This window comes from Motacilla alba, chromosome 4 (assembly GCF_015832195.1).
Source record: "Motacilla alba alba isolate MOTALB_02 chromosome 4, Motacilla_alba_V1.0_pri, whole genome shotgun sequence".
In the NCBI taxonomy this organism is placed as follows: domain Eukaryota; kingdom Metazoa; phylum Chordata; class Aves; order Passeriformes; family Motacillidae; genus Motacilla; species Motacilla alba.
The window spans coordinates 67,112,033-67,139,610 of record NC_052019.1 but is presented as its reverse complement, the minus strand read 5'-3'; the positions used below and the strand labels follow the sequence as shown (position 1 = coordinate 67,139,610).

The 27,578-nt window shown below is 47.9% G+C and overlaps 1 protein-coding gene across 5 annotated transcripts; it reads right to left on the bottom strand.

The window, feature by feature from the left end:
* Positions 1 to 1,951: 1,951 nt before the first annotated feature.
* NDNF (neuron derived neurotrophic factor) lies at positions 1,952 to 24,495 on the bottom strand. 5 transcript variants are annotated; one of them, XM_038136149.1, is made up of 4 exons: positions 24,247 to 24,495; positions 5,944 to 6,141; positions 4,889 to 5,013; positions 1,952 to 4,015 (listed from the first exon to the last, which is right to left on the bottom strand). In XM_038136149.1, exons 1-4 carry the CDS (start codon positions 24,261 to 24,263, stop codon positions 2,625 to 2,627), a joined length of 1,731 nt encoding a protein of 576 aa, XP_037992077.1. In that variant the 5' UTR covers positions 24,264 to 24,495; the 3' UTR covers positions 1,952 to 2,624. The 5 variants fall into 5 exon arrangements, with proteins under 5 accessions (XP_037992077.1, XP_037992079.1, XP_037992076.1 ...); XM_038136151.1 differs by lacking the exon at positions 24,247 to 24,495 and adding an exon at positions 22,629 to 23,047; XM_038136148.1 differs by lacking the exon at positions 24,247 to 24,495 and adding an exon at positions 22,364 to 22,581.
* Between the last annotated feature and the right edge of the window lie 3,083 nt (positions 24,496 to 27,578).

The following is a 27,578-nucleotide window of genomic DNA, read 5'->3' as shown; positions in this document are numbered from 1 at the left end:
TCCCTGTGAGCCACCTCTGCTGCTTTCCTATAACCCTGTGTGTTCCTCAGCTGCAAATTCCAGCATGGCATTCTGTCCCGAAGGGACACATACCATCAGTATGAATACTGAACTCCATTTAACCTTCTATTTCCCAGCTTGGGTTTCTATTTTAATTAACTTGCCAGCTTTGTGTTTAAAAAAGCCCTTATGTATATTTGTATGTACATTTCTATATATATTTGATATACTGGCTTTTTTTGACCTTTTGCACCAGGTATCCATCTATTACATTCTTTATAAATTCTTTTCATATATGTTTCAATGTTGCCCATGACTTTTTACTTTGGGGCTCTGCTTTCACAAAAACTCACTCTGGAGGCTTTGCCAGCAGATGAGACCTATTCTACTTTAACACCTGCTTCAGTCACCTCTCAGTTAAGGCTGACTTATATTTGCCCTGTATAAAACAGTGTCCTTATTTTAACTCTATCCTTCAAAGAACAGCCTCTCTCAGACTATTAAGACCTGAATAATAATGTGATGAATAATATATATGGTACTAGTATGGTCACAGTTTCATCCAGAAGAATAAATAGAGCTAGCTGTTCAGGAAAAGAAGAATTCCAGTGGGAAATAAAGACAACTGTTGTGACATTTTTCTTCGAAAACAGCGTGTTCAGAAAGAGAAGCTGCACGCATCTTGGGGAGGTTTTAAATTTTGTGACATGCTGCAGGCATAGTGCGTTAGCAGGCAGAAAAGCCAAGTGAGCTGGGTGAAGATCCAAACAGACAAGTCTAGCCAAAGGGAACAAGCAGAGCTGGAATTGTGGTAAAACATGTGTTTTGAAGTAAACACCATACTAGGCCAGAGGAAGGGGTACTGATCCCCACACAAGTGGCAGCAAGAGAGAGAGAATTTATTTAAAAATTTGTCTTTAGCTTAAGGATTCAGTAGCTTTCTGGACTGTGAAATACAGGGAAAGTATCTCCCTGGCAACTGGTGATCTAACCTTGCCACCAGTGTCCTGTTCTTGAGGATTCCCAGTTGGAGTCACCTACTGCTCCTGTACACCCTGGCATGGTAATCCAGCAAGTGTGTGTTTCTGAGTCCCTTTAAGTATTCACAGATCATCTCCAGAGAAACCTGAATTCCAATTATTCCATTTATTATAAAACCCCATTAAACAGAGGAAGTGTCTTCTGATCAGTCTTCATATGGTACCTCATTTTTTGGGGGGGAGAATCACAACAAACTCAGCATGTGTTATGGCACAGAAGCTTGTGCAGCCACAAAACCCTCCTGTCACCCACCAGTGGTGGGGGCAGCAGAAAGGAAAATGTCAGGAGCTCAACACTGTGGGGCCAAGGAAAACTGCAGCTCACCTCTGCAGGGATGGACAGGTCTGGTTTTCCCTGTCAGCAGCCTAAGAGGAACCTGCTTTCAGCCTTTATATGGATTTTGGTCCCTTTCGCTCCCACCTTCACTGCTTGAAATGGGGCTGGCCCAGCTGCTTCTCTGAGGAGTGTTTTCTATTAAGCAGCTCTCTGCAGGCTTTTGAGTCAATGGAGATGGCATGGAAAAACAAAGAAGACAATCTGGAAAATATAATATCCAGAAATATAATACTTGAAAGAAATCTACACCGTGGAAATAACTGCCAATGAAATGAAACTATCTGGATTTTGGTAGCACTACTATTCTTGTCAATACAGTCTCTTCAGCTAATTACTACTGTGGTCAAACCCAGCAGCATCCAGAAAGCAAATGCTTCTAATGACAATCTAACAAAAAAAACCCCAAAACCCAAATGACCATACAAAAGATCTGCATAGCCTCTTTAACTCAGACTCCAAGCCATGATGAAACAGGAAAACTGAATTCAGTTCAAGTTTCAGCGTGCCTATTCTGTCCCCCCATCTGTCTGCCCACTTAAAATGTCAAAAAAAAAAAAAGCCAACAAAAAGCCAATACTATATAATCTAATATTTTATAATTTTATGTACAGGAATATAACGTTATGGCAACTTTGTACATGAAATACATACAGTATTTAAACATGAAAATCAGCTAGGTAAGAATTTACATTAGCAATGAAACTGCTTCATGTGCAGCACAGTTAATACTTAGTTTAAATCTGTATTTTGTTGGGGGGAGATTTTAATAGTTTACAATCATAGAAACATAAACATTTAAAACAAGACTCTATAAAATAATTTACAGAAACCCTACCATCTACACTGAGAGAAAGGGCATATGTCTGTGAGTTGTGTGTGAGTAACAAGGTGAACAAATGATGTATCTCAGCCTCTTAAAGTATAAAATAATTTAGAAGCAGTTCATGCAATATGGAAGCAAAGGCGTGCCAGTTCCTCCGAGGTTTTCTGCTACCTTGGATATCTACTGAGCATCACATGTGGGTCACTGGACACATGATAACACTGCTGCCAGGTGCTACCAGACAGCACCAGCCTCAGTTCCTCCAGACAAAGACTTATGTAAACATAAATATACAAGTTGATATCTTTTCTACACAGTACAAATACAGGTCACAACTTCTCAGCTGTGCAAGTAGTCAATCCGTATACTCGGAAGCAGGATAATGCTCAGTTCGGAGTTCCCTGTGTTCTTCTGTCCAGGGGCACTAACAGAACTTCCTGGTCTTCACCAGTTTGCTCTGGTATTTCACCGAGTGCCCGCCGTGCCCTATCACGTAAACATCCAGCAGGTAGGACTTGCCAGGCTGCAGGCCTCTGATTGTCTCTGTGGTCACTGCTTTCTGGATGTTCTGGCTGTGGAAGTATTTACACAGAACCTTTTCCGACTTCTTCCTCGTGTCTGGACCCAAGCACTGGTTCTGCTCTCTTTTCTTCTGCTCTTCGTTGTAATTGTCATCCACTTCCCTCTTGTAGATGCAGAATTTGTTCCTCTCCTGCGTGCCCAGCCATGCCACGGTGACCGAGGAACACGTGCGGAGCTTGTCAAAGGCTTTGATCCGCGTGTCTTCGGGAAGGGAAGGGAACGACTGCTTGTTAGGCCTGGTTGTAGCCAGGATCTTCAGCATGGAAGCGCCTTTCTTGCTGCCCTTCAGCCTAATAAGGTATTTAGCTTTTGCTTTCCCCCGGAGCTGGAACTGCCGCACGCCCTCCACGCTTTGAGACAAGAGGAGTTTTCCATCCCTCCTAACTTGGATCTGAACAGCATCCAGGCAGGAATGAATGGAAAAGGTGACTTTTTGGTGAGATGAAACAGGGGCAAAACGTAGAAATTTGGCTCCCTTTCTTTTAATGAACACATCTGTAACTTTGCCATCCTTCAGCTCAACTGTTTTCTGCTTCGCCTCCTCCTTGGTCCTGGCAAAGGTGCCGACATAGGCGGTGCTCATGTTGGTGTTGGTGTTCACTGCAAACATGTCAAAGTAGTACTGCGTGTCTGGCTTCAGGTCAGACACGGTGAAGATGTTCTTGTTCCCAATACAAACTTTATGCAGGTCAACTCTCGGCTTTGGGGGCGTTTGCCGCCCAAACTTGGACGATTTTAGGAAACCACGTTCTTTGCCAGAGTTGCTGTCTGCAGGGAAGCCAAAATGGGCAAAGTCAAAGGGACTGAAATCCAGACCTGGCTTTGGAGCCATCATGAAGGCATCATCAGAGCTGAGCTTGGCTTCAACAGCACAGAGGCTTTTGAAGTTGTGCTCTTTGTTGATGACTATGCAGTACTGGATGGGCTGTCTCAGTAAGGAGGCCGTGGGGCTCGGTTTCCATGCCAACGTCACCGTTGTACGTCCCAGAGAGGTGACATCGATTCTGGGATCGTAAGGTAACTCAGGATAAGGCTGGTCCGACTCCGGAGTCGTGGTCGCATACACTTTAAAATGGGTGTCTTTCTCTGTCGACAGCAGATCCAGCTGGTACAGCCCAGAGGGGGAACTAGAGGACACAAAGTACTCCACGTCGTTGCCTTTGTAGGAGAAGAGCTCTGTGCCTTCCTCGTTGGTAATCTGCTGTTTCTGTTGCTCAAGGGGCTCTGGGTCACCTGGAATACAAGCAAAAGAAAACATTTGTACAGACACTCCCTGCAAATGTGAAAAAACAGAACTCTAAAAGGCACATTTTACTACATAAAATACAAAAGTGAGACGTAAAAGGAAGATTTTTGTCTTCTGAGTAAGAGGAAATTGATCAATACTTCCGTCAAATCAGAGAGGAAAATTGGTTTGGCACTCAGGTTAAACCCCAACACAAAAGAAACTCCACCTGATCAGTGTTAATGGAATCTCATGAATGGTAGCTAATACCGTCCACTGGAGTGTCAGGCATCCCACTTGGAGTTGCCATGCATATTTCCCCAGGGGAAACTCGCTCACCTTCCTCTTCCTGGATGCGGACCCTTGGCTTTGGCCATCTGAGTCACACTAAAATTTTGTGGCTAAACACAGTCTGGACCAGAGGTGTGTCTGCCATACCATGTGGTGTGTGGGACAGGTCAGCACATGTGTCAGATGCTCTGGCAGCCCTTTTCTCTCCTGAGCAGAAGCTACATGGCTCCGTGTCTGGAGATGAGTCCTTCCAAGGGGTGAGCTCAGTCCTGCTGCAATGTCAGCCCTGTCTCTCCAGCTTTATCTTGCGTAAACACCTCACAGCAAAGCCCCCAACAAAATGAGTCACTCTAGGCAAACACAGTTTGCTCTGGCAGCATCCAGACCCCAATGACTGTAACCTCAGTTTTTATTTCTTTGCAGTCCTTTTCCTTTTCATGTTGCTGCCTGTTGTCAATCTCCTGCACTGGAAGACCGAAACAGCAGGAGATCATAAAGACAGGCCTGCTGTGAGACTCAGTGTTTGAGGAACCTTAAATCCAGGAGAAAAGCAGGGAAGGGGACAGGGGAAGTTGCTGATGGTTTGTTACCTGATCCTTCCCCACTGGCTTCCTCTGGGAGCTCCTGCACACTCAGTTTCCACTCCAGAGGGGCATCGCACGGTGTCACTGTCACTGCTAAGGGAGTGTTGTCCTCTTCAACCACGAAGAAATACCTAGAGGAAGGGTGACAGACCCACATGTCAGGAACTCCTGATGCCAGCCAGCTGGCAGGGATTGGCTGGACACCATCAAGGACGGTCTTGGTGGGGCCACAGAGACAAAGTGTTACCAGCAGGCAGAGGAAGTATGGAAAGGCTGGTGTGTCAAGGCAGAGCAGAGAAGTTTCTGGCCTCCTCCCCTCCAGCAGCTTTACCTTCTATCCCTATACTACCTAGATACAAATAATCACAGAGATATCAATGAGGGAAACTCATCTCTCCCTAAGTTCCAGGATGTCTCCTGGAACTTAGGGAGATGCTCTTCCCAGCAGGTCACACATATTACATTGTATCCAGGTAAGCACATACAGATACACACACACACCCAGCTGCCCTCCCACATCCTCCATCACCTATTGTAAAATGTTCCTCACCAATGAAGGTTGGAGGAGGTATGTGGTATGAGGCAATGCAGCTCTTTCCTAAACTCTCTGGAGCCTCAGGTTCTTCCCCAGTCTAATCTCTCAGTATTTTCTGACCCATAGGGTGGAGTTTGGGAAGTGGGGATTTCAGACCAGGCTGCCTAATGCTGCTTCTTTAAAGCACAGTAGGGAACAATGAAGAGGGACAAGTGTGGGTGGGTCAAGGCTATAGTTTCTCATTTCCTTCCCGCTCCCGTTGCCTCCAGACATGGTTAGTGGCCCCACTTCAGGGAAATTCTGCAGTCTGGGGGCGCTCTGGGCTTATCCCAGAAATCAAGTAAATTGGACAGATCCTCAGCTGGGGAGGCCAGATTGGGCTGGAAGCTCACATTTTTACTTCACCAAACAGAACACCGGCATTTATATTTTTCTGGTTGGGATCCAGTTTTTATCTCAACGCACCCAGCAACCAGAGCTACTGTCTTCAAATTTCCGCTTCCTCACTTGGGCCAGACAGAAGTACCTTTTGGGGGTGTCTCGGAAGAGGTAGCTGCTGATTTCAGCTCCGTCGGGGATGACTGACGAGTCGTGGAAGAATGCCTTGTCCCGAATCTGCATCTGGAAGAGCTCCTCATCCCTGGTGGGCAGCTTCTGGGGCCTGGAGTCGAGTGGCAGCAGCAGCAGCAGCAGGAGTGGCAGCGGGCAGCGCAGCAGGAGCATCCTGCAGCAACAACAGGGAGTCCCACCTCAGGAGGGGCACCACGTGCAGCTCGTCTGTGCTGGAACGTGGGCACACCTACAACAACCTCACATGCACTTTGTGTTTTGCAGGCACCTTCACTGTCACACTAACACCAGGAAAACTCGCTGTAAGGACTGAGCTCTCACTGTCACAGCGCTTGGATCAAGGGTGTCACCAAGATTTGCCCATCCTGAACTGTCACCGAAGCAAGCCCAGGCATTGCTTTCAAATTGGAATCGCTACCAAAGAGCAAAAGCCTTCCACATACTTCTGTGAGTTACACTTTGATGTTTTTCTACAGCAGAAACTGAGCTCGCTGGCCTTGGGAGCTACAGTAAGCACAGAGCAGATGGAGGGTACATGGGCTTTGCTCCCCCTAGGAGACTTTGGTTGGGCTTCCAACAATCCTCTGGAAAGTAAATATTTCCAGTGAAACTGTTCTTGACAAAAATAGCGAATTAGGAAAACATGTGATACAAACCCACACATATTCAAAGCACATTGGTATTAGCATGCAATTCAGCAGGGCTTAATCCTCAAGCCTGATGGGAATTGCAAAACACAAAAGCAGAGAATCCTTTACAAATTAGGCATAATAATTCATAATCTCAGCCTTTCATTATTATGTCTATAACTAGGTCAGAAATTACTACCCTAAAATATACAGTGGGATAGGCTGGAAATCTCCTTTCAGTAGAGTAGATGATCTCATATATAATGGCTCTGGGATGGGGGGGGAAGGGGAAACAGCCCATTTCTGGTACAAAAGTATCAAGTTTAAATTTTTAAATGATAACCATTTTTAATTAGGAGAAGAAAGAAAAAAAAATGTTTAGGCAATTGCCTTAACTGTGTTAGCACTGATTTTGGGGAGAAACATGGTAAAAAGCTGAGCTGCCAGGAACAGTTTTATCTTGTCTCTTGGCTGAGTGTGCAGTCATGCACTGCTCTGGGTACCACACTGTGAAGCAACTACTACTTTATAGCAAATTCTTCCTTTAAGATGAAATCTGTCACTGAGATAGTTCTTTTTCCCACCACCCATAATATTTTATGTAAAAGTAGCAAACATAAAGCTCCTTGAGAAGCGGCACTCTGAAGTCCAAGCCATACTAAAACTCCTTTTCCTAAATCCCTCTCCCTGCTGCCTCCAACTCTCCTGCCTGTCGTGCTCTCAGGACAGCTCAACACAGCCACCCAAATGCTGCACAGCAGAGCTTCTGACACCAGCAAGGCTGTGGAGGGCTATTTTCACCCTCATTTTTCTTCCTCTGCCTCTGACATTATTTATTCATTCCTTCCAGCAACATGCAGGTCCCCCTCCACTCACCCCTCCACTCTGCTCTCCACTGATATCAGCTCATTCCCTCCCTCCTTTCTACTGTTTTTTCCAACTCCTGCTGTCCAGCTCAGTTCCTTCATCTTTCTACTTTTCTATTGAAATGGGTGATGGGACAGGGAAAACACATGGCAAACTCAGCAGTATCTGTGAGCCAGGAGCGATGTGCACCCGCACAGGATGCAATTTTAGGTCTCAAATGGTGTGCTCTGTTATCATTTGGGATGGTTTAATGACAGGCTACCGCAGTGCTCTGCCCTGCAGAAAGGAAAGGAGGCCAGGGCTTCACCCAACACATGCAATTGCTACCTACAGGTAAATCCTGATTTAGCTTTCCCAGCCTTTGTCAAAATTTATCCCAAACAGGTCCTGAGTTAGCTTTTGATGACAGTGGCTATAGTTCCACAAATTCAGACTGAAGTGCTGATACTTACCAGTGAAGTTAAAGACATTTGACCTTTTGGAGCAAAGATCATAAGTCAAAATACTTGCTGGCTTGAGTCACCAAAGCCAGCAGAAAGCTCCTCTCACACAAAGCACGATGAGTTTCGTGTGCTCTAACATGCTGTTTATTGATTTTTCGAGTGTTATTGTTGGCCAACAGGGATGAAATTCCTTCCAACTTAATCACAACAGTTACAGCAGATTATTTGGTTAGGTAAGAAACTCTGACGCTTTCTGCGGACAGCGTCCTCCACATGAACCCCCTGAAACTGCAATCCTGTGTATTCCCATAGTCAGTTCCAGTGCAATGTAACCTCTACTAAAATAAACCATTTTGATTATAGGCTAAGCTTCACTTCTTAAATAATTTCACTAGCTAATGCACTTTAAAAACTCCCATAAACAGTGTTTCTGCCGCCCTTAACAGCTACAGAGCAGTGACAAGGTACAGATTTGTCTCCAATTTCTTTATCTAATTGTAAAAGCATTTCGGCTTAAAAATAACTCCAAAAAGACACATTAAATTTAGTTCTATATCCCTGCCCGTCCCACACATGAAATACCTTGCAAAGTTGTCAACTGTTACTGAAAAAGGAAACTTTCATAATCTCTGTTCTTTGACAAATTAATGGAATTTTGGGTGCTTTCATTTTCACATATCTAACCTCAGAGGCTCAAAATGGGCCCAATTTTCATGCACAACACTTCCAAAAGCAGGACAACAGCAAAGAGGCATCCAAACCTCGCTCACAGTTTTTGGAAGCTGTGCTGTCACTGTTACACCACCCTTTCACACCAGTTAATAAACAGATTTTAGTTTTTGCAGCGCACTCATTATCATTTGGCAGGGTTTCAAATTAAACCCTCTGTAGTTTACTCATGCAAAACATCAAGAGCAAAGCAAAAAGCCCATTTATTCATCCCGTGTTTGTTTCTGGGCAAGCTCACCAGTGACTTCGACAGAGTCCCTCGGAAGATGCACTTGCTAGATGTGAGCCTGTGAATTCATGCTCTGCCACCCAGCCCTCAGAAGCTCCCAAAAAACAATTTTCTTGTTTTGAATTCATTTTTAGAATCCAGGTACAAGCTGAGGCCTAAGCACTGCACTGCTAAGCCACACAAATTACATGAAGTAGGTCGTGTGATTTTTTTGTTCTCTAGGCTGTGCCACCGCCTTAAATGTCTTTTATTCAGTTTTCTACAAGTTTGTCTTGTTTTCTTTTCTTTTAAACTCTGAGTCAATATTTTATTGATATATTCCTGCTGACTGGAGGGATTTTCCTGCTGTTTATCACTGAGTTTAAGAGAGTGCCAATATAAACAGTCCTAAGTGAAATAATAAGCACCGTTTTCCTTCTCCAGGATTGCAAAAGTGCCCTCTAATGGCCCGTCTTTACCTTTCACTTCTTCCCCAAACTCTGTCTCAACTGAGCCTCAAACCCAGAGGGAAAAGTCGTGCGGGCTGACTGAGCTGGGTAGTCAGACTGAGCATGGAGCATCCAGAGGGTGCCATCTCCTCCCAGGCAGGGCTGCTCTCGGGGGACAAGGCCACTCGGTTTGGCCTGCCAGGCACCAGGACACTGAACCTGAGCAGGCTGAGGGATGCCAGGGCAGGTGGCCAGGGTTTCCTTGGACTTGAACCTGGAATGTGGCAGTGCCGTCCCCAGGTGAGCAGTTCCCAGGCTATACAAACACTGCAGTAGCAAGAGCCACACCTCAGGAGATGTTTGCTTAATGAACCCAGGTGTATTTACCGAAAAAGATCAACAGATGAAAAATACATGCTGTACATTGGAGAGGGAGATACATGATTTTAAACACTCCAAAATGTCACCACCTTGCCAGAGGCTTGGGGCTTTTTCCTTTTTGCACAAAGTAAAAATATTAATTTCATAAATGCCATTTTATAAATTTTAGTTATAAGCACATACATGAAAATAACTTAAGTCAGATTGTGGGTTTTATGACAGTTACAATTAATTCTTACATTTTTAATAATCTCCTTACCCAGCCTTGCCAAAATCCCACCTACAAAAGCCCTACACATCGCTCTCTCCTGCCTTTAAAACCTCCAGGTAACAAACTCCATCTGCAGGTCTCCAGGTAACCTGCAAATAGGACCAGAAATGGAGAGGACAATGGGATTTACAGCTAGCTTAGGTCCTGAGTTGAGGGACAAATTAACTGGAGCTTTGGCAGCACCTCATGGGGTTTTCCCACAGGCTCAGCAGGGTGGGCACATCCTCAACCCAAGCCACAAGCAGGTGGCCTTGGGGACAAATGAAATCACCCCATTTTTGATTTCCCTGCTCTAGCCTACGGTATTTTCTGGCTGACCTTCTTTCCCAGCATTGAAACGTGGCTGTGCAGGGTATACTCTGTAAGGGATCAGAGGCTCCCTGCCTACATCCCACCACAGAAACCCCACCCAGCAAGCCAAGAATCCATTTTGTTCAGCTCTTGGGGATCCAAGCAGTTGCGTCCTCCTGTTTGGAGGACAGGATTTGCATTTATTTCACAGGAAGGCTCAATCTCACCGAACACACCGATGCTATGGGAAAAGGGAGCAAAGTACTGGGTTCACCACATGCAACACCAGCACCTGTTCACAGTCATCTTCCTGGATCTATGGAAATAATTTGCTTTACTCCTCAGCTGTCTGCAGGTCACCCAGACCTGTGAAGGATTTACAACAGCAAAACAAAAAAGGTGCGGGTTCACCTGGAGCAAATGCGTCTGGAATAACCAAACCCTCATGTAAATTACAGAGAGTGGGAAGAGCACAACTGTAATTTAGTGAGGATAATTTCAAGGCACTGCCTGACACAGTGCTCTTGTGTTGCATTTCTACTCTTTTTATTGTATGGGTGGGTAACTTTTTTCCCTCCTTACATCTTATTTTTAAACTCTGCTGTGCTGGGGGTGGTTTTTTTTTTTTTTTTCTGTTTACATTACCCGTGCTGCATCTCATAATAAGTGTGCAGATTTATTGACATGATTTAATTCCAGCTTTGGAAATAAAAGGGCACTGTGTGACTTCTTTGACTTATTATAGGAATGCTGCAAGTAAAGAGGCCATGAGCTTTTCCATGATACACTCCATTTCCAGAGATATATGCCACAAATACATGCACCTCAGCACACACAGTTATCACCTGAGCACCAGAGGAGTTTAAAAGCGCTTATAAATTTGGATTGCAATGCAGTTAGTTATTTTTAATGTGCAAACAAGGAAAAATAATGCCTTTGCAACTTAAGCATTTACTGGGAGCTGCTCAGTTTGTTTGTTTAGGGGGAGACCAGAGGGGAAAAGTGAAGGCCTGCTGTTTAATACTGACTATTCCCTAAAGGATGTGGAAAACGCTTGGTATGCTTTTCATTTGGGCTTTTTTGTGGTTCCTTTTTTTTTTTTTTAAACATTGCTTTTGAAAACTTGTTGTCTGGTACTGCTTGGTGCCTGGGGAAAAGCATGGGCCAGGCAGGGCTGTGGGACCTCTCCAGGGGCTCAGGACAAGGAATGCAGCCCTAATAGGGATGCAAGGGTGTATCACTGTCTCTGTGGATTTTGAAGACCAATTTTTTATGTAGTGCCACAGCCAGCTTGACATTGCAGCTCCTGTTGGCAGGACCAGCTGTAACTGGGAAGGGCAGGAGCTCTCAGGGACCTGTAATCCATGGATTAAAGCTCCCTAAGTACGCAGGGACATGATGGACTATAATGGTGCCTTTGAAGCATGGAAGGTCCACCATGTCAATAATCTGTGGATTAACCAAGCGCCTCTTGTAATTCCAATTCAACCCACAATTTTCCTTTGCTGGGAAAATTATTGTTTTAGCCAAGCAAATCACTGTGGCATTACAGGGAAAAAATACAACCATGTAAAAATAGGAAGGTTTGAAGAAATAAGGGTACGTTTCTTCCAAATCTTAATAGACAACTGTGGCAGTGAGCTACAGCTTGGGGGAGAGGTTACTTCCAAAGGGGCATCATTAGAAAATGCAGAGCTGTCTCAAATTAGATATGTTGAAAAGCAAACATAGCCGGGGAGATATGGTATCAAAAAAATCAAATTTTACATGGACTACTTTGTTTCTAAGCTGAGACTTATTTATTTTTCCACTTTTAGTGGAAACAGATTCAACCCTGATCACATCAAAATCGTCACCCTGGAGCTGGTGACAGCTGGACAGTTCAAAAACCAGCTGAGCCAAGATATGCCATTTGGGACACTCAAGGAAATGCCTCATAGTTCTCCTTTTTTCAATCAGAGACCACATACCAGCGCTTCTCTCTTTCACAGCCACCTCTGCCCACGAGACTCAGCGCCGAGTGTCAAACCCAAACAAACAACACGTCCCCGGCGGCCCCCGTTACAATGCTCAGTTTGTTCCGTGCCTCTCCTTGCGAGGGGGTGGCAGCAGCACGGGAAGCAGGGATGTGCTGGAGCACGGGGCGGCAGCCAGCTGGCAGCCCTCCCCCCAGGACAGATGTTACCTCCCCTGGCCACTCCAGCACTGGCTGGATCCCTGCTGCTGCCCCTGCTCATCCTCCCAAGCCTGTACAAAACCTCCAGGTGGCTGGATGTCACTCCTGGAGAGGGCAGGCGTCATGGGATAGGTGACTGGTACCAGCTCCTGCAGAGGAAAATATGTCACACTCGGAGAGTCTGACCCAACTCAGAGTAGAGGAATTTTTTCCATAGTCTCAGCAGGGGTTGAGCCCCAGTAGGAGAAATAAGGCAGAGAAATCTCAGTTTGCACAACTCCGGGCCATTTCAGATAACCAGCCCTGAATGCCACGCAGCTCTACCACAAATCTTTCAGCGCAAGCACTGGGGGTGTTTTATAATGGAAAGTAATTATTATCCCCTTGTTACAAGCAATAAAAGTAGGGCAGAGACTTTCCTTGTTCAAGGAAATCCCAATATAATCCTTTCCTTTAATCATAAAACAATAGTTACTTTCCTTGGCCAAGTCATTCTGCCTTCAGCACAGCTCTCCGGGTGTAGGTTGCTCGCTCTCTGTAATGAATTTCAGCAAGGGGATTAGCGGGGAGGAACACACGAACAATTACAAATTACAACCAACACCAGCGTGTTGGTATTTGCCACAGAGTTTCCCACTGTTCCTCTGGAATACTTCAGGATGACATTACGAGTGAGCGCCCTCGCCAAAATCCTCCAGGGACGGACATGAAATGTCAGGGCATGATACAGAGCAGGAACAGAAGCAGGATCTGCATCCTGCTGCCGCATCCTCAAACCAGCGGGGCAGGAGGGCTTGGAAAGGTGCTACAGCACAAACCCGGAGTCATTAACTTCATTAACTACCAAAGGAGTTAAGGTTGTTTGAGCCATTCCTGGGGAATAGTGTTGGCATGGCAGCTGCTCCTGGCCAACAAGGTGTTTGCTAAAGGGGAGAACATGAGGGGCTGGCAGAGGGCAGGGAGCAGCAGGACAGGCAGGGACAGGCAGGTCACTAGAGTGACTCCCAGAGCAGGAGTGGTGGAAGCTGAGTTCCAGCAGCTCCAGCAAGAACCTGATCACTGACATTCTGTGGAAAGCTGTGCCATGAGCACACTGGAATTCCTTATGCACTTCTCCCCTTCTAGTTTTTGGTTGGTGATATATAAAGGGAATATTTCTTGGAAAACCTGTCAAGTGCACAGGGGCTGGTTCCCACAGCTTCCATCAGACGTGCAGTTTCCCTCGGCATCAGGAACACCACCACACACGTACACGAGATTACAAACCACAGTCAGCCCACGGGCATTGCTACTCCCACTCACTTCCCCACCTCTACACACACAGAATTCCCACAACAGTGACCCAGGAATTCTCCTTTGCCATGTCACCACACCGCCCTTATTGCCACTGTTGGTTTCTCACCTTCTCACCTGCCATGGCACAGACAAAGAGCAGCAGCTTTCCAGAAAGCTGGAAGAGCAGAGCGAAACAGCAGCAAGAACAACGCACAGTGCTTGTCTGCAATACCTGGGGAAGAGACTGCATCCCTGTGCTGCCCCCAGAGTGGGGTCCTGCAGTGGTGCTGACTCCAAAGGAATGATGAGTTTTTCTACTGAATTCAGAGTTTGGCCCATTTGAGAATTGTTTAGGTTGGAAAAGCTCTCTGAAACCATTGAGTGCAGTCATTAACCCAGCACGCTGAGGCCACTTGTAACCCATGTCCCCAAGTGCCACAAGTACACATATTTTAGATACCTCCAGGATTGGTGATTCCACCACTGCCCTGGAAAGCCTGTTCCAATGTTTGACAACCCTTTTGAATAAACAAGTTTTTTCTAATATCCAATCTAAACCTCCTCTGGCACAGCTTGAGGCCATTTCCACTTCTTCTATTTGGGAATAGAGACCCCTACATATTACTGGTGACCACAGTAATACATGTTATATTTATAGGTGATCCCTCAAGATTTCAAATCCCTTAATTATCATCAGAATGCAAATCTTTCTGATTGCACTTTCTATCCAAAACTGGATTCAGTTATAGTATTTTCTGCCTTCAGCTTTAAAAGTATGCAAAGGAAACCTTAGGCCCTGCAAGTCCTTAATGAACCCTCAAGGTGCTCTCTCATAATGATTTGTTGCATATCAGAGTAATTTCACAGATGTTGTGTCTCATTTTCCCTAGCTGGAAAAGGGCTGCTGAAAATATGTAAACATTTGTCAAGTGTTTGAAAATGGAGAGTATCAAATGTAGTGCTGAAGCTGTTGATATTTACATATTTCTACCAGCAACTCTTACTGTTAGACCTGGCAGATCTCAGCCACGGTTACAGCAGCAAAGACTCCAAGATCCAGCATGGATATTGTCTCCCACACGGATCCCCACCATCCCCAGGAAGCAGAACACACTGGTTCCTGAGGGGCTGCAGTGGCTGAGAGCACAGGATGGCTCATCCTGGGTGAAGCACATCCCAGGGAGCACAACCAGCCTCAGCACTGCTCCTGGGCATCACTCAGCAAATTCCCTCCTTTGCATGCTCGCTTTTAGACAGGACATGGGTAGGTATGAGAAAGAGGAGGAATGCTCCCACTGCCTAAATTTTCTATTTACTCCCCCAGCATCCTGCTTTAAAAAAGACCCAGATTCCCACAGAAAAATTAGTGAAATTAGCTCAATAAATTAGTGAAAGTTCTTACTGGAGGCCATGAGCTGCTCCAAATTTCTCGACATAGCTACCTGCTGTTCCCACCATGGTGCCTGACATTTCCCACAGCTTCCAGAGAAAATCCAAACTTCCCCCAGCTGCTCAACCAGCATCACTCAACCCCACCATGGCTAAGAAGCCATGTGACAGAGCAAGGATTGACTCCAAAGGGCAAAATCATAGGAAGACAGTGAAGCCGAGCCATGGAGATTGCCTTGGACAGAGCGGACACACGCTCACCTCTCTGGAGAGGCTGGAAGAGCCCACGAGTCCAGCCACAGCTCACCAGCCCATCACACCAAAGCAGGACAGGAGCACATTTGGGAGCTGCCAGTCTTCAGTCTTCCTTCTAGCACTTTTCTGTTTTTTAAGCAATGCACTTGTGCATTTCCAAGCTGGAAAGTCGTTCCCAAGTGCACAAGGGACAAGTGCTCCAAAGCGATGTGGCGCCAGAGGTTCAGACCTGCCAGGGTCACCTGCAGAGCTGTGGTAAGGGGTCTGAAATATCAGATTATTCCAAGGGTTGGTTTCAGCTGCACTTTGCTGCTGGGCCAGTGTTTATTTGTGCAGGCTGGCAGGGGAAAGGTTAGCCCTTTATGTGCTGGTTGCCAATAAAAGCGGAGGGAACCCATGCGGGCGGGGAGGCCGGGCTGTCGTGGGTGAGCGAACATCCAAACAGCCCAAAAACCTCCAGCCCTCTTATGGCAACCATACATCCCAGGCTGACAGAGCAGGAAAAGAGGGAGAAGAAGGGAGGAGTTCCTGCGTTCAGAAAGGGGGAAGACATGGTGAGAGCTCTGGTGTGAGATTCAGCGCTGCCTTCTGGGGGTGTCCCTCTGCCAGCGACTGGAAATGGCTACAACATTCTTGGATGAAAGCTACTGCTAAAGGACAAAACGTCATTCCAGCATCACTGCTGATCATTGCTAAACCCAAAAAAGCTGTGCATTCATAAAACAGTATCTGCTCCTTGGTGCTTTGTCCCCTCAAAGCATCTCAGCAGAAGCTTGGCCATGTGGGGGGCTCTGCTCACAAGGACGATGCCCCCGGGTCCAACTTTGCTCCCACACCTTTCACCAAGGGCTACGAGCTGGGGTCTGCCCAGTCCCAGGGTGAACAGACCCACAGTGACCCCACAGTGCCCAGTGGGGATGCTCACGTACCCTGTGAGCAACAGGCTGAGCCAGAGCAGGTTTTGAGCTACTAGAAACACACTGTGCTGAGGTCTGTGAATATTGCATTTTCTAGTTTAAGCCCTAATTGCCTGGATTTCCTCATAAACACCTTGCAACTGCTTTTTCTTAGATGAGAGGGAATTAGAATGTGCTCCATTAATTAACATAGCACATTTCTTTCCCTGAGCCTGCCACCCTGCTATCGCACACTTGCAAGAGGTATCTTAGACTCTTGCTTTAAAATACCTGCTTAATTCAAATATTAAATTTAGACTTGTTCACATGATGTGAGAGGGTCTTAAAACCTACTTATTTTCTCTCTTACTATTTTTTTCTGACTATTGTACTCTAACAGGATTATAAAAGTTTTAATCGACTGATATTAAATCTTCCCTGCAAAATTGTAACTTTAATACCCCCTAGGACTATTAGACTTTTATTCATTATTTCTCATTACTGAAAAATCAGTTTGAAAGAGCCCCTAGGGTCTTCCCCAAATAAGGGTAAGATCCTATTAGTTGTACAAATCATACTCAAGTAAGTAATTCTTACCCAGGAGAGAAAATCCCCAGGGAATTAAACAGAGATTTAGTAGCCAAAGGAAGGGAAGGAACTAGACTGGGACTAGAAACTGTTAATGCTGCACACTGATGTTTTCCTTCGCATCCAGAGACCAGCTGGCAGCTCCAAGACACTGGGCTTTCCCACACCATCACAATCCCGATCTGTAAACTGCTAAATTTCCATCAGTTTTCTGGATTTCAGAATGCTGAGGGAAATTTAGACTGTTTGACTAAAAACAAATTAGCAGTTAATCTGCTGCACCTAAACAAAGTAGAGAGAGACAGAGAGAAAGAGAGGGAGCACTCACTTCTTCACAATATTCTGGCTGCTTTGTACAAACATCTTTCCCTGTTCAAGCATCCCTGCAAATGTGTGTGAGGAACTCGCGATCCTGCCGCGCCTCGGCTGGTCTGGTGCTGCTCTGTCTGGGTACTGAGCAAGTTAAAGGTGAGAAAGATGAATAGCATCATTTTTCTCACCCCCTAATAAAGTTTCAACAAAGTTGTGTTTGCTCAAATAATACAGGGGAAAAAAAAAAAGAAAGAGACTCAATTAGGCAAACAATGCTTTTCCCCTGTAAATCACAGGGGAAGTGTCGGCCTCAGTGCTGTGTCACCTTGGGAGCGTGCGAGGGTCACACTGGAGGGGCAGTCATATCCGGACCCGTGGAGCAGGGAATGAGGTAGGAGAGATAAATTATTGCTTTTTGCTTTTCAGTTTTCCAGGTGCTAGCAGCAAGTACCCACTGCTTCCTATCTCAGCTGTCACACCAGCAACAAACATCTCTCTAACCCCTGAGTTTAATTATCCCGAAGCCAGAGCAGTCCCAGTTCAGGCCAAACCTGAAGAGCCCTGAGAAATCGGTGAGAAATGCTGAAAGTACCTGCCTGGGTGCAAGGGCAGAGCCCACGGCGAGATGCTCTGTGCAGGAAGTGCTGCTCCCCTCTGGTAACTCAGGCACATTTATGTTTAGTGAAGCAGTCGTGCAGTGGGGCTGGCTCAGGCCGCTCCTGCTGCTGATTACTCCAGTGTCATTTAAAACCCGTCCTGTAAAATGCCCCCATCAGGTTTTTGGTGAAGCTGGACTATCAGCTACCTCACACATGAGGTGACATGACACACTGCCTGTTTCTGACGAGTCCCACATGACTGACGTGCTCCCTGCGGAGCAATCAAAGCCATCCACGCAGTCATGAGATTTTCAGCTGGTTCCTGTTACAGCTCTGTGTTAACATTAATCCTTCTCCTGTTCAGTGGGTGTCCTTGCATGCAGCAAATGAGAAAATTAATTCTGAGAGAATAAACTTCTTTCTAATATTTGCTCTCTTTCTCTCCCGTCTGAATATATTTCCAGCTTTAAGCACATTTGCCTGGAGTTATGATTTATTATCCTGACCTGTTTCCCAATCTAAGGGCAAATACTTCCGTTCCTAATGACGTCTTGTTAAAGTTTTCAAACATAACATCTCCTCAGCCTTCAAAGCTCTTTCCATCCATCCACAAGCTTATTTGAGTCATCTTCTCAGGCAGAAACTATCCCGGCTTGATCTAATGAGGATTTTTGCCACAGGAGTACATATCATGATGTGAAACAACAGTTTCTGCACTCTGCCTTTTCCCCAAAGCGATGCTCGCTCACTCACTGCTCCCCTCATGAGTTAGCAGAGCTCAAGCAGTACTTCAGTCCCTTCTCACTGGTCTTACCTGGGATAGTCTCCTTCCTTGGATGAAATTCTGACTTCTTCTGGTTTATAGCCCATACAGTCAGTGACACCAAAATAAGAGCTCACCAACGCTCGGTGTCGTGTCACACAAGGTGCTCCACAATCAACGTAACCATCAGTCTCATGGCCTGTCAGTACTCTCTCACACGGAACTTATATTCCAAACACATATTCCTTGATCCTATAAACTAGCTGGGGTTATCCTCCCTGATGCTGGGGCATTCCCAGCACTATGTGCACTAATCTGTAAGGGCTTGCAAATTTGTTTTCTTGTATAAAAGAGGCGGCCCTTCCCTCCCTTCAGTCCAGTCCACCCTTCTCTGCATTTTATAACCAAACAGAAAAAGAAAGCAAACCCTCCCCAGTTGCTTTAACTCTCACGAGTGGCCGAGCTGGTAGTCCCGAGCAGCTCTATCGCCCTCCAGGTTAGCAACCTCAGCCCCTTCGAGCGCCGGGAAGGAGAAACGCGCAGCTTTCGGGAGGCTGCCCCTAATGCGGAAAACGTGCGCGTTCGGCGGGGGCGAATGGAAACCCGCCCGCCCTGCCCGGAGTGGCCATCGCTACAAATTAGCAAAGCTGCCTCCAGCGAAAGCGAGCCAGGCACTGAGAAGATAAATACCCACTTAGCGCAGCAAAACAAAACCAGCCCCAGAAAGATGCGAGACCCCGAAGGGGGGACTGAAACAGCCCCTTGCAAACAGTGAAGTAATGGGCTTACAGTTTTATTATTCGTATAAAGTTTAGTGACTTCAAAATGAACGTGAAGCCAAGCAGGACTTGTTATCCCACTAAAATCTGTGCTGTAACTGAAGCCAGTGCCCAGATGTTCCGTGGTAAAATCCACCGCCTCGCTGCTTAAAAGCACCACATACCCTGACGTACACTCCTGGCTTGCCTTTATCCAAACCTACTTAGATTCTGGATTGTTTTTCTAGCAATCCTTTCAGCTGCCGTGGGAAGCATAAAAGGTGGTCTCCTACAAAACCATTTGGTACCAGCTTGAAATGTAACCATTTGCAGAAATAAATCAGGATTTCTTTTTAATAAACTGTTTATCACCAGCCTCTCGGGATGTAAATCACAGAAGAAAAAGCAGGGTCTGAGTTTAATAAACATCTCATCTTTTTATATATATTAAGGCAGAAGACCCTGGCACACTTCAGCGTGAAACATCCAGCAAACGGCCTCCATCCACCCCTGCTGATGGCACGGGATGGAGCAGAAGGCCATTGCATGGATGGAGCTTTCAGGAAAGGGTTTATCCCTTCATTTTCAGGGGACATCTAAGGTAGGAAAAACTTCTAAGGAGGACAAAGGGGACTTGGAGACACCCCTTCTGCCCCGGCACACAGTTCTGGTCTGTGAGCCGGGTTGCTTTGGGGCAGCCTGGGCTCTGAGAGCGCTGAAGGATGCTCAGGCTCCAATGAGCGGGTGGTGCTGCACACGGAGCCACGGCACCGAGCCTGCCCAGAGCGCCGCATCCCCAGCCTGGCTCGCAGGAGGAGGGCAGGGGTGCTGGGAAAGCCCCGCAGATGGGCCGGAGCTGCGTGCCGGGAGCTCCGAGCGACAGATGAACACCGGCTCTGCTGCGAAGGCATTTAAGCCGAGCGGGGAAGGCAGCGCAGGCGTGACGTGATTTTGAACAGCTTGCTTGACAGTTTGCACCAGATTGTATTTATAAACATCGGGGAAACCTCAGAGCTTTTCCTCCGCGTTTCCGAAGTGCTCACCCACAACAACACAGACGCGCGGGGCGATCCTACACAGCTCTGCCTCACTGACAAACTTCTCACAACTCAATAAAGGGGCCCAGAGTCATCTCGGTGGGATCAGCATCCCACACACTGCTCCAACTCCCTCTCATCTCACCACCAAATCCTGATCTTCCCCAGGGCAGCCGGGGCATGAGGTGACCTGCTGCCCCATGACGCCAGTGGCACGTCACACATGTGCCACTGCCTGCCAGGTGTGGCTGGTACCAGGGGGCTGCTAGCAGATCCTGGCACGTCCCCACTCAGGAGTGGGACATGCATATTTTGTCATTTCACTGGTAGGGCTGCAATGACACGCTGCGGTGCCCACCCTCCACAGCACAGAAATCAACAGGATTTCTGTCCAGGGCTGCACGGAGACAAGGAGAGTGGGATGCACCCACAGTCCTCATCATGGAAACGTGACAAGGAATTTTGCAGACATATTATAAAGCTCTCAAAAAATTAAGAAGGGCTCATTGTCACCTGACACAGAAAGCCTGTGAGGAACAAGTACCACTGTGCTCAACAACAGGGTCAAACTCAGCCACAGAACCCTGGATATACCCACACGTGATGCACGACTGCATATCTCACCACATTCTTAATGGCCAAACTAGAAGGTAAAAAATCTCTCCGTGTTTTAAAAAGCCCTCTTCTGCTTCAAATATCAGCAAGTTTTCAATTCTAGACATTGCTCTGAGCACTTCAGAGAGTTGCAGTGGCACTAGAAAGCTGACCTGGGCAGCTCTCCCGCAGGTACGCATTTGGTTATGAGGCAGGAGAGCACGGCCAGGAGGATGAGGCATTCCTGACAAGAAGCAATCCGAAGTACCATTCCTAAAATAGTTCAGATTCAGCAATTTTCAAAGTAGGCTGAGCAGAAACACAAAGTCTTTCCCCCTTCTTCCTCACGGCACAGCCAAGGGTGCTGATGGCGTCCAACACCCAAGCGCTGTTTTTATGGAAACCAGGTTATGGCCAAGGCAGCGGTGCCTGCCCAGGGTCACCAATGCCATAAATCACTCGCTGCCAACCTCCCAGGGAGGAATTCACCCTCACATCGCTCTCGCCCCTTCCACTTTTACAGGCACAACTCCACTGTCTCAACCAAGCATGAAATGGGTGCATTGAGCTGGGAGCCCAGCCTCAGTGCTGGGTGGGCTGCCAGAGCAGCCTGACTGCGGGATGCTCCAGTGGAGACAGTGCCACACTTGTGCCACTGAACATCTCCTGCTATCTGTGGCTGCTCACAAATAGCCAGCTGGGACAAGGAGATCCGGGAATTTACGGCAGGGACCTTGCCTCCCCTCTGAGCTCGCCTCCTGCAGCTCAGTCGAGCCACAAAAAGAGCGATACTGTTTAATTTTTCTAATTAGCATTGTAACTAGACGCTAACCAGCTCCTTTGGTGGGGAGGGGAAATCCAAGGGAAGCTACAAGCTTCAGGACCCGCTGTTTGAAACCAGCCCTCCAGAGGCTGCCTAGTCCACGTCGGTGTCCATCGGGATGATTTCCAGAGCAGCCCCAGAGGCATGGCACGGACAGGATCACGGTCATCCCTGGCACCGCGCTAACCCGTCCGGGGAACCAAGGCACGCTACCGCTCAAGTGTTAAATTCATCCAGAACAAACGCGCTCAGAGAATCACAGCTTTTCAAAAACCAGAGCTAGCCTTTAACTGCGAAGGTTTAAATCTATAAAAGTTCTATCTGCAAGTGATTAAACAGCGCTTTGTAGCCATTGTCTCTGCGCTGTCGAAATAAAAACAGAACCGAGGCTGCACGTAGCAAACCTCAGCACTTACATCCATCCCACCGTAGAGTTTTCTGTCTGCTTGTTTTTGGTAGCCACCTTTTTTCCCCGAGAAACACGTACGATGCTGGCGGAGCCGGAGCCGCTGCCTGCCTGGCACACACCCGGCTCCGCGGCAGCGCCGGAGGACGAGCCGGGCTTCTCGGCAGCCGCACGGGCTGTGGGGCACACGGCCGCCGCGGGCTGCAAGAGGGCAAAACCAGGAAGGAAAACACAAACCTCGAAGGCGAGGGAGGGATCCGAGAGGGCGCCGAGGTTTCTCCCGGCAGCATCCCGCAAAAGCCGCGGCGGAGCGGTGCCGGGACGCGGGCTCAGCGCCGCAGCCGCGGCTGCAGGGACGGCGCCGGGGTGGCCGCGGCCCCGGCCCCGCTCCGGCCGAGGGTCCCGCAGCCGGGTCGGGGCACCGCGCCCCCCGCCCGCCCCGGGGCAATCGGAGCGGGCTGCGCGGGCGGCCCCGCTCCCCGCCCCGCTGCCGCTGCCTTACCTTGCGGCGTTCGGTCCCGTCCCGTCCCTCCCGCGGCGGGGGAGGCTTGGGTTGATTTTTAGGGGGCCGAGTGTTGACCTAGCCCCCCGCTCCGGTGGAGACGGGCTGCAGCGGGGACTGTGTCACGCACGTCCCTTCGCGCTTTATAGCCCCTTCCCTTCCCCACCCCTCCCCGCGGGGAAGAAAAAAAAAAAAAGGAGGAAAAACAATAAAAAGCTGGGGAAATAAGCAGGGAGCCCCCCGGGCACCCGCCGCTGCCCGGGGCGAGGGCACGGCTCCGGCTTCGCCTCCCGGGAGGAGCCGCGGGGCGGCCGAGCGCCGGCAAAAGTTTGGCGGAGGGGGCGCGGAGCGGCGGCGCCCGGCGCGTCTCGCTGCTGCCGCCGGGGCGGGCGGGCAGGGGGTGCCCCGCGGGCGCGGCCGCCCCGCCCCGCCACCGCTCCGCCACCGCAGGGGCGGGCCCGGGGGGAGCCCGCGGCACCGCGGGGAGCCCGGCCCGGCCCGGCCCGCCGGCCCCGGCAGAGCCGCGCAGGGGCAGCGCCGCGCCGCCCGGCTTTGTGCCGCGCTCGGCTGCGCTGCCAGAGCCTAGTCAACATCCATCTTGGAGGGCTGGATCCTGCCCGAAAGCGAAGCCGGGACGGGGGAATGCGGCGCTCCCGCTCCTCTCTTTCACGCGGCCGCTGCTTGAGTCGGTCGGGGCTGCGGGAACGCTGCGGAACATGCCAACGGCGATGGAGGCGGGAGAGAGACCGTCAAGGATGCGTGAGATATGGGATTTACTAAACCCTCCTGCAACTGAGCAGCCGGGTCTCGGAGCTACATGTTCAGCCTCTCACCTTGTCCCTGATCACGTTTTGGTCAGAGGCAGCTTTCTGGTCTGGGGGCCGAGGGACAATTTTCTTACTATTACCTGAGAGCTGCAATGAAAAGACAAAAACTATCCTTTGCCATTTAAAAACAAACCCAACTCTTTTTGTTTCCTTTCTGGCACATCAGTCATAAAAACGTCAAGTGCTACATAGGCATTAAAGAAGTTATTACTGATAGCAGCTGATGGGCAATTCCCAGAGGCTAATCATTCCTGCCCTATTATTTCAACAGATTTGGGGAGCAAAAATTAAGTGAACCCCCCCTTTTTTTTTTCCCTTGCAAGACAGCTAAGCAAATCTGACAGCAAAGCCTCAGTGGAGGGATGCAAATTGTCATATTCTGTAGGGTGACGTGTAGGGTGACAAACAGCTCCACTCTGTGAAGACACAACCCCCAGAAGAGCTCATGCCTTCAGGGGCACGCAGCTGTCCAGACCTCTGCTAATTGCCATTAGTTAGTGCCACTTACCTCCCACTCTGTCGACTCGCAGAACAGCAGGGTCCAGCCGGCCAGCATTCTGCCCAAGGGTCTGCTCAGAAATATACGTTCACCGAACAAAACCCAGGATTAAGAAAAAGAGCCCCGTGGGAGCCCCTATCCAGTTATCCTTCTGTTTTCACTTCCCTATTTTCACATATTTAACAACAGTATTCATAATTTTCAAATACGTTTCAAGGGTAGGAGTTTAGGGAGGGGAGAAAGACAAACTTTGGGATAGATTTATACATGCTTAAGGAGAACCAAAAAATACCTGGTAAAATACAGCATCCCAACTTCTTCCCTTCCTAGAGGATCGTTCGCTTCCAACTGCAATGCCTCAATAAAAAAATCTCAGCAAAGTACATGTGCTCCTCTTCTGATGCAGAAGAAGCAGAGATTGATCATCCAAAAATGGGAGAAGCTGACTAAATGGGAAAGCTGAAATTAGTGAGGAAAACCTGTTACATTCTGACGAGCTTCCCCCCAAGCCTTCGGAGCGTGCAGGAGCCAGCAGGGAGGGATGTGCGCAGGTGAAGGCAGCAGCTACCTCTGGGTGCAATTCACAGCACAACAGGGTCTTGTAGAGCCTGCAAAGATGGCTGGCTCGGGTTTGAGGTCATTAGAGGTAAAATATTGCTACCCAGCCAAAGAGCTCTGGAGACCGTGCGCCTCACACGCAGGCAAACAGATTATTTTGAAGCCAAGGACAGTTTTAGTGCTATTGTTCTTAGGGGGTATCACCGTCTGTGATTCCAGGGGAAGCAATGTGACATCCCTGGGATGTTATTTGCAGGGGTGTGTGCACACCAGCTCCTCTGCACAGATAACTCTTGGTTTGGATGCCTGCAGTCCCACCTCTATCACTGCTGTAAATCTCCGTCGTGATTTAAAGCCCAGCACAGAGCGAGGCTCCCAGCCAGAGGCACGGTCAAAGCACTTCCACAACAAGATTCAGCTCTCCCAAAATTTATAAGATACAAAAACATTCACTGCAGATACAGGAAGCAGATTCGGGATTTAGATGCTGGAAACTATGGGAAGTCTGGAAGGTGCTGGGACAGCCTCCTAAACAGAAACAAAGCCATGAAAGCCAAACACAGAAAATTCTCTCGTGTAGGTGATTCGTTTGAAATCCATTAAATACGAGCTGGGATAGTCCCAGCTGCTATCCCAGCTCCCAGAAAACTGGCATTGAAATACTCCCCCCTGGAACCAGAGATGATTCCCAATCATTTGCAGGAACAGGCATGGTCACGTACAACACCCAAGGCAAGAAGTCCTCAAATGTGAAATGCTGTTCCTTATGTCTTTGGGGCAAAACAGAGAAACTAAAGGGGCAGAGGAGCAACAAACCTCTCAATGATTTCTCTCTGAGCACTCACCTTCTCCTCCCACCCTCTCAGAGGCTTCCAGGGAACTGAGTAACCAAATTATTCATTCACGTGCAGTCCCAACCTCTGTCTGCAGCCGTGCATCGCTTCCTTGGGGGCTGAAACAGCTTTGATTCCAGTGAGCAAATAAATTATCCCAAATTTTGGACATCTCTAATTGGATCCCACGGAGGGCGGTAACCTGTCTGGGTAAAAACTGCACTCCTCACAGTTTCCCCACACCGGGAGGCCGTGTTAGAGTGGATGGAGAGGTGCTACCAGGAACCAAGATGCGCGTTATAGATGATGGAGAAAAAGAGCAGGAAATGTTTAATAAGCTACCCGGTGAAAAAAATCCTGAATAATAGATCTTTCCCAAACAAAAATGGAAACGGGCAATTGGATATTCTAGGAGGGGAGAAAGAAGGATAATTCATCATATAAATAATTCATTGCAAGTTTTAGCAGCCGGCGCTGCCGTGCATTTGGTATGGAAGACAGCTGACACTGGGAGTGCTTGCGTGTGTGCTTAATTTTGTGTATATACAATATTTTTGCCCAATTATATGGTTCTCATTGTGGTGCAGATCTGAAGATCTGTTATCAGTAGCCCATTGATGAGCGTTTATTACTTGGGAGAGGGTACTGCTATTGTTTAACATCATAAACTGAGGTGCTAACCCAGCCTTACCGATCGATGCTGCCCGATAACCCAGGCTGTGACAGGTTTTAGTTATGCAGCATCACACAGAGCTCACTCTCCCAGAAGAGGGATGGGCGGGACAGCAGGGGCCTCCAGAGGCATCTTGGAAGCCTCTGGCTTGGGAGCTGCCACCGCCTTCCCCAGAGGAGCCAAACACGAGCAGCCAGGTGAAACTGGAGCAGCAACAGCGCTCAGGATGGGCTAAAACCAAATGCTGTGAGCATGGAAATCTTGCTCCTACTTCCAGTAGGAATACTGATGTTGCCTACAGGTTTCATCTGAGGAAGAGGGGTTTTTTTTCTGCCCTTAAGGGAGCAGGTGGGTGCTGCCTGAAGCAGTGACCTGTGACAGAAGTGACGGCCTTGTGGGGCCGGGCAGAGCATGGGCCGGAGCCAACACCTTCCCCTGTGTGCTGCTGCCCCATGAGCACAGCCAGGCACGGAGCACCATGCCCAGCACTCACGGCTGGCTCCCTGCTAGCCCCACCCTGGTTTCTTTTCCTAATAAGAGGCATTTTCCTTCCTCTCTCCTGAGGGAAAGCAAAAGCACGTGCAGAGGTTGGCGTGCTGCTCCCGACTGAAGCCAGCGTTTGCGCTGCGTCCCCTGGAAGCGCTGCGGGAGCAGGAAGAAACGAGGCACCCCAGCAGCACAGCCCTGTTAGTACAGCAGCACAACACCTCCAGGCTTCACCCAGCTGCAGGGCAAGCTGATGCATTGCCACTGGCCCCAAGAAATTACACTTTTGGGCTGCCTTCAACTCATTACTTGCCCGTTTTATCCAATTATGTTTTATTTATTAAGCTACTCTTGAAACTCTCCTGGCGTTGACTGTTTTACACCTTCAGTGCATTTTTTTAATCCTACTGTTTTATGAACCGATTAACAAGACTTACTGCTCCAACAGCACAAAAATACAATACAAATCCAAAATATGGCCCAATTTAATCAAGAATCCAGCATTGGATTTTCCATATCACCACTGTTAAACATCTGCTGTTAAACACTACCGCTGCACTTCTTTTATTTTGCCAAATCCAATATAATATTATAAAATCAGTTTGAAGATGAAGAACTTCCCTCTGAAATCCCAAATATGAATGTGAAAAATAATGACAAGCAGAGCTTTCATGCTCCAAGCATTATTTCTTAATCATAACTTCATTCTACTGAGAAAGAAAAATGATGCTACTTTGCATAATTTAAATAATCTAATCTGCTTTCCAGATAAAATTATTAACAAACCATTGATTTAATCTCAAGTGCCCAACAGACCCCATAGACTCTGATGCCAAATATTTATTCTTTTAATTAGAACAAAATGAATTTAATAAAGATGACTGGCATGGTAATTAGAGCTATTATGTAGTATAGGCTACTTTGATCTAGAACACTCACCCTTTAATTCTTGTGTGAAGGTGTTCCCACAGATACAGCCCAGACCAGAGTTCTTGTTATATTCCTGCCTTCAAAGAAGAATTGTTTCAGGCATGTCAATGCCAAGTGTTGGTTTAAGTCACTATTTTCCCACTG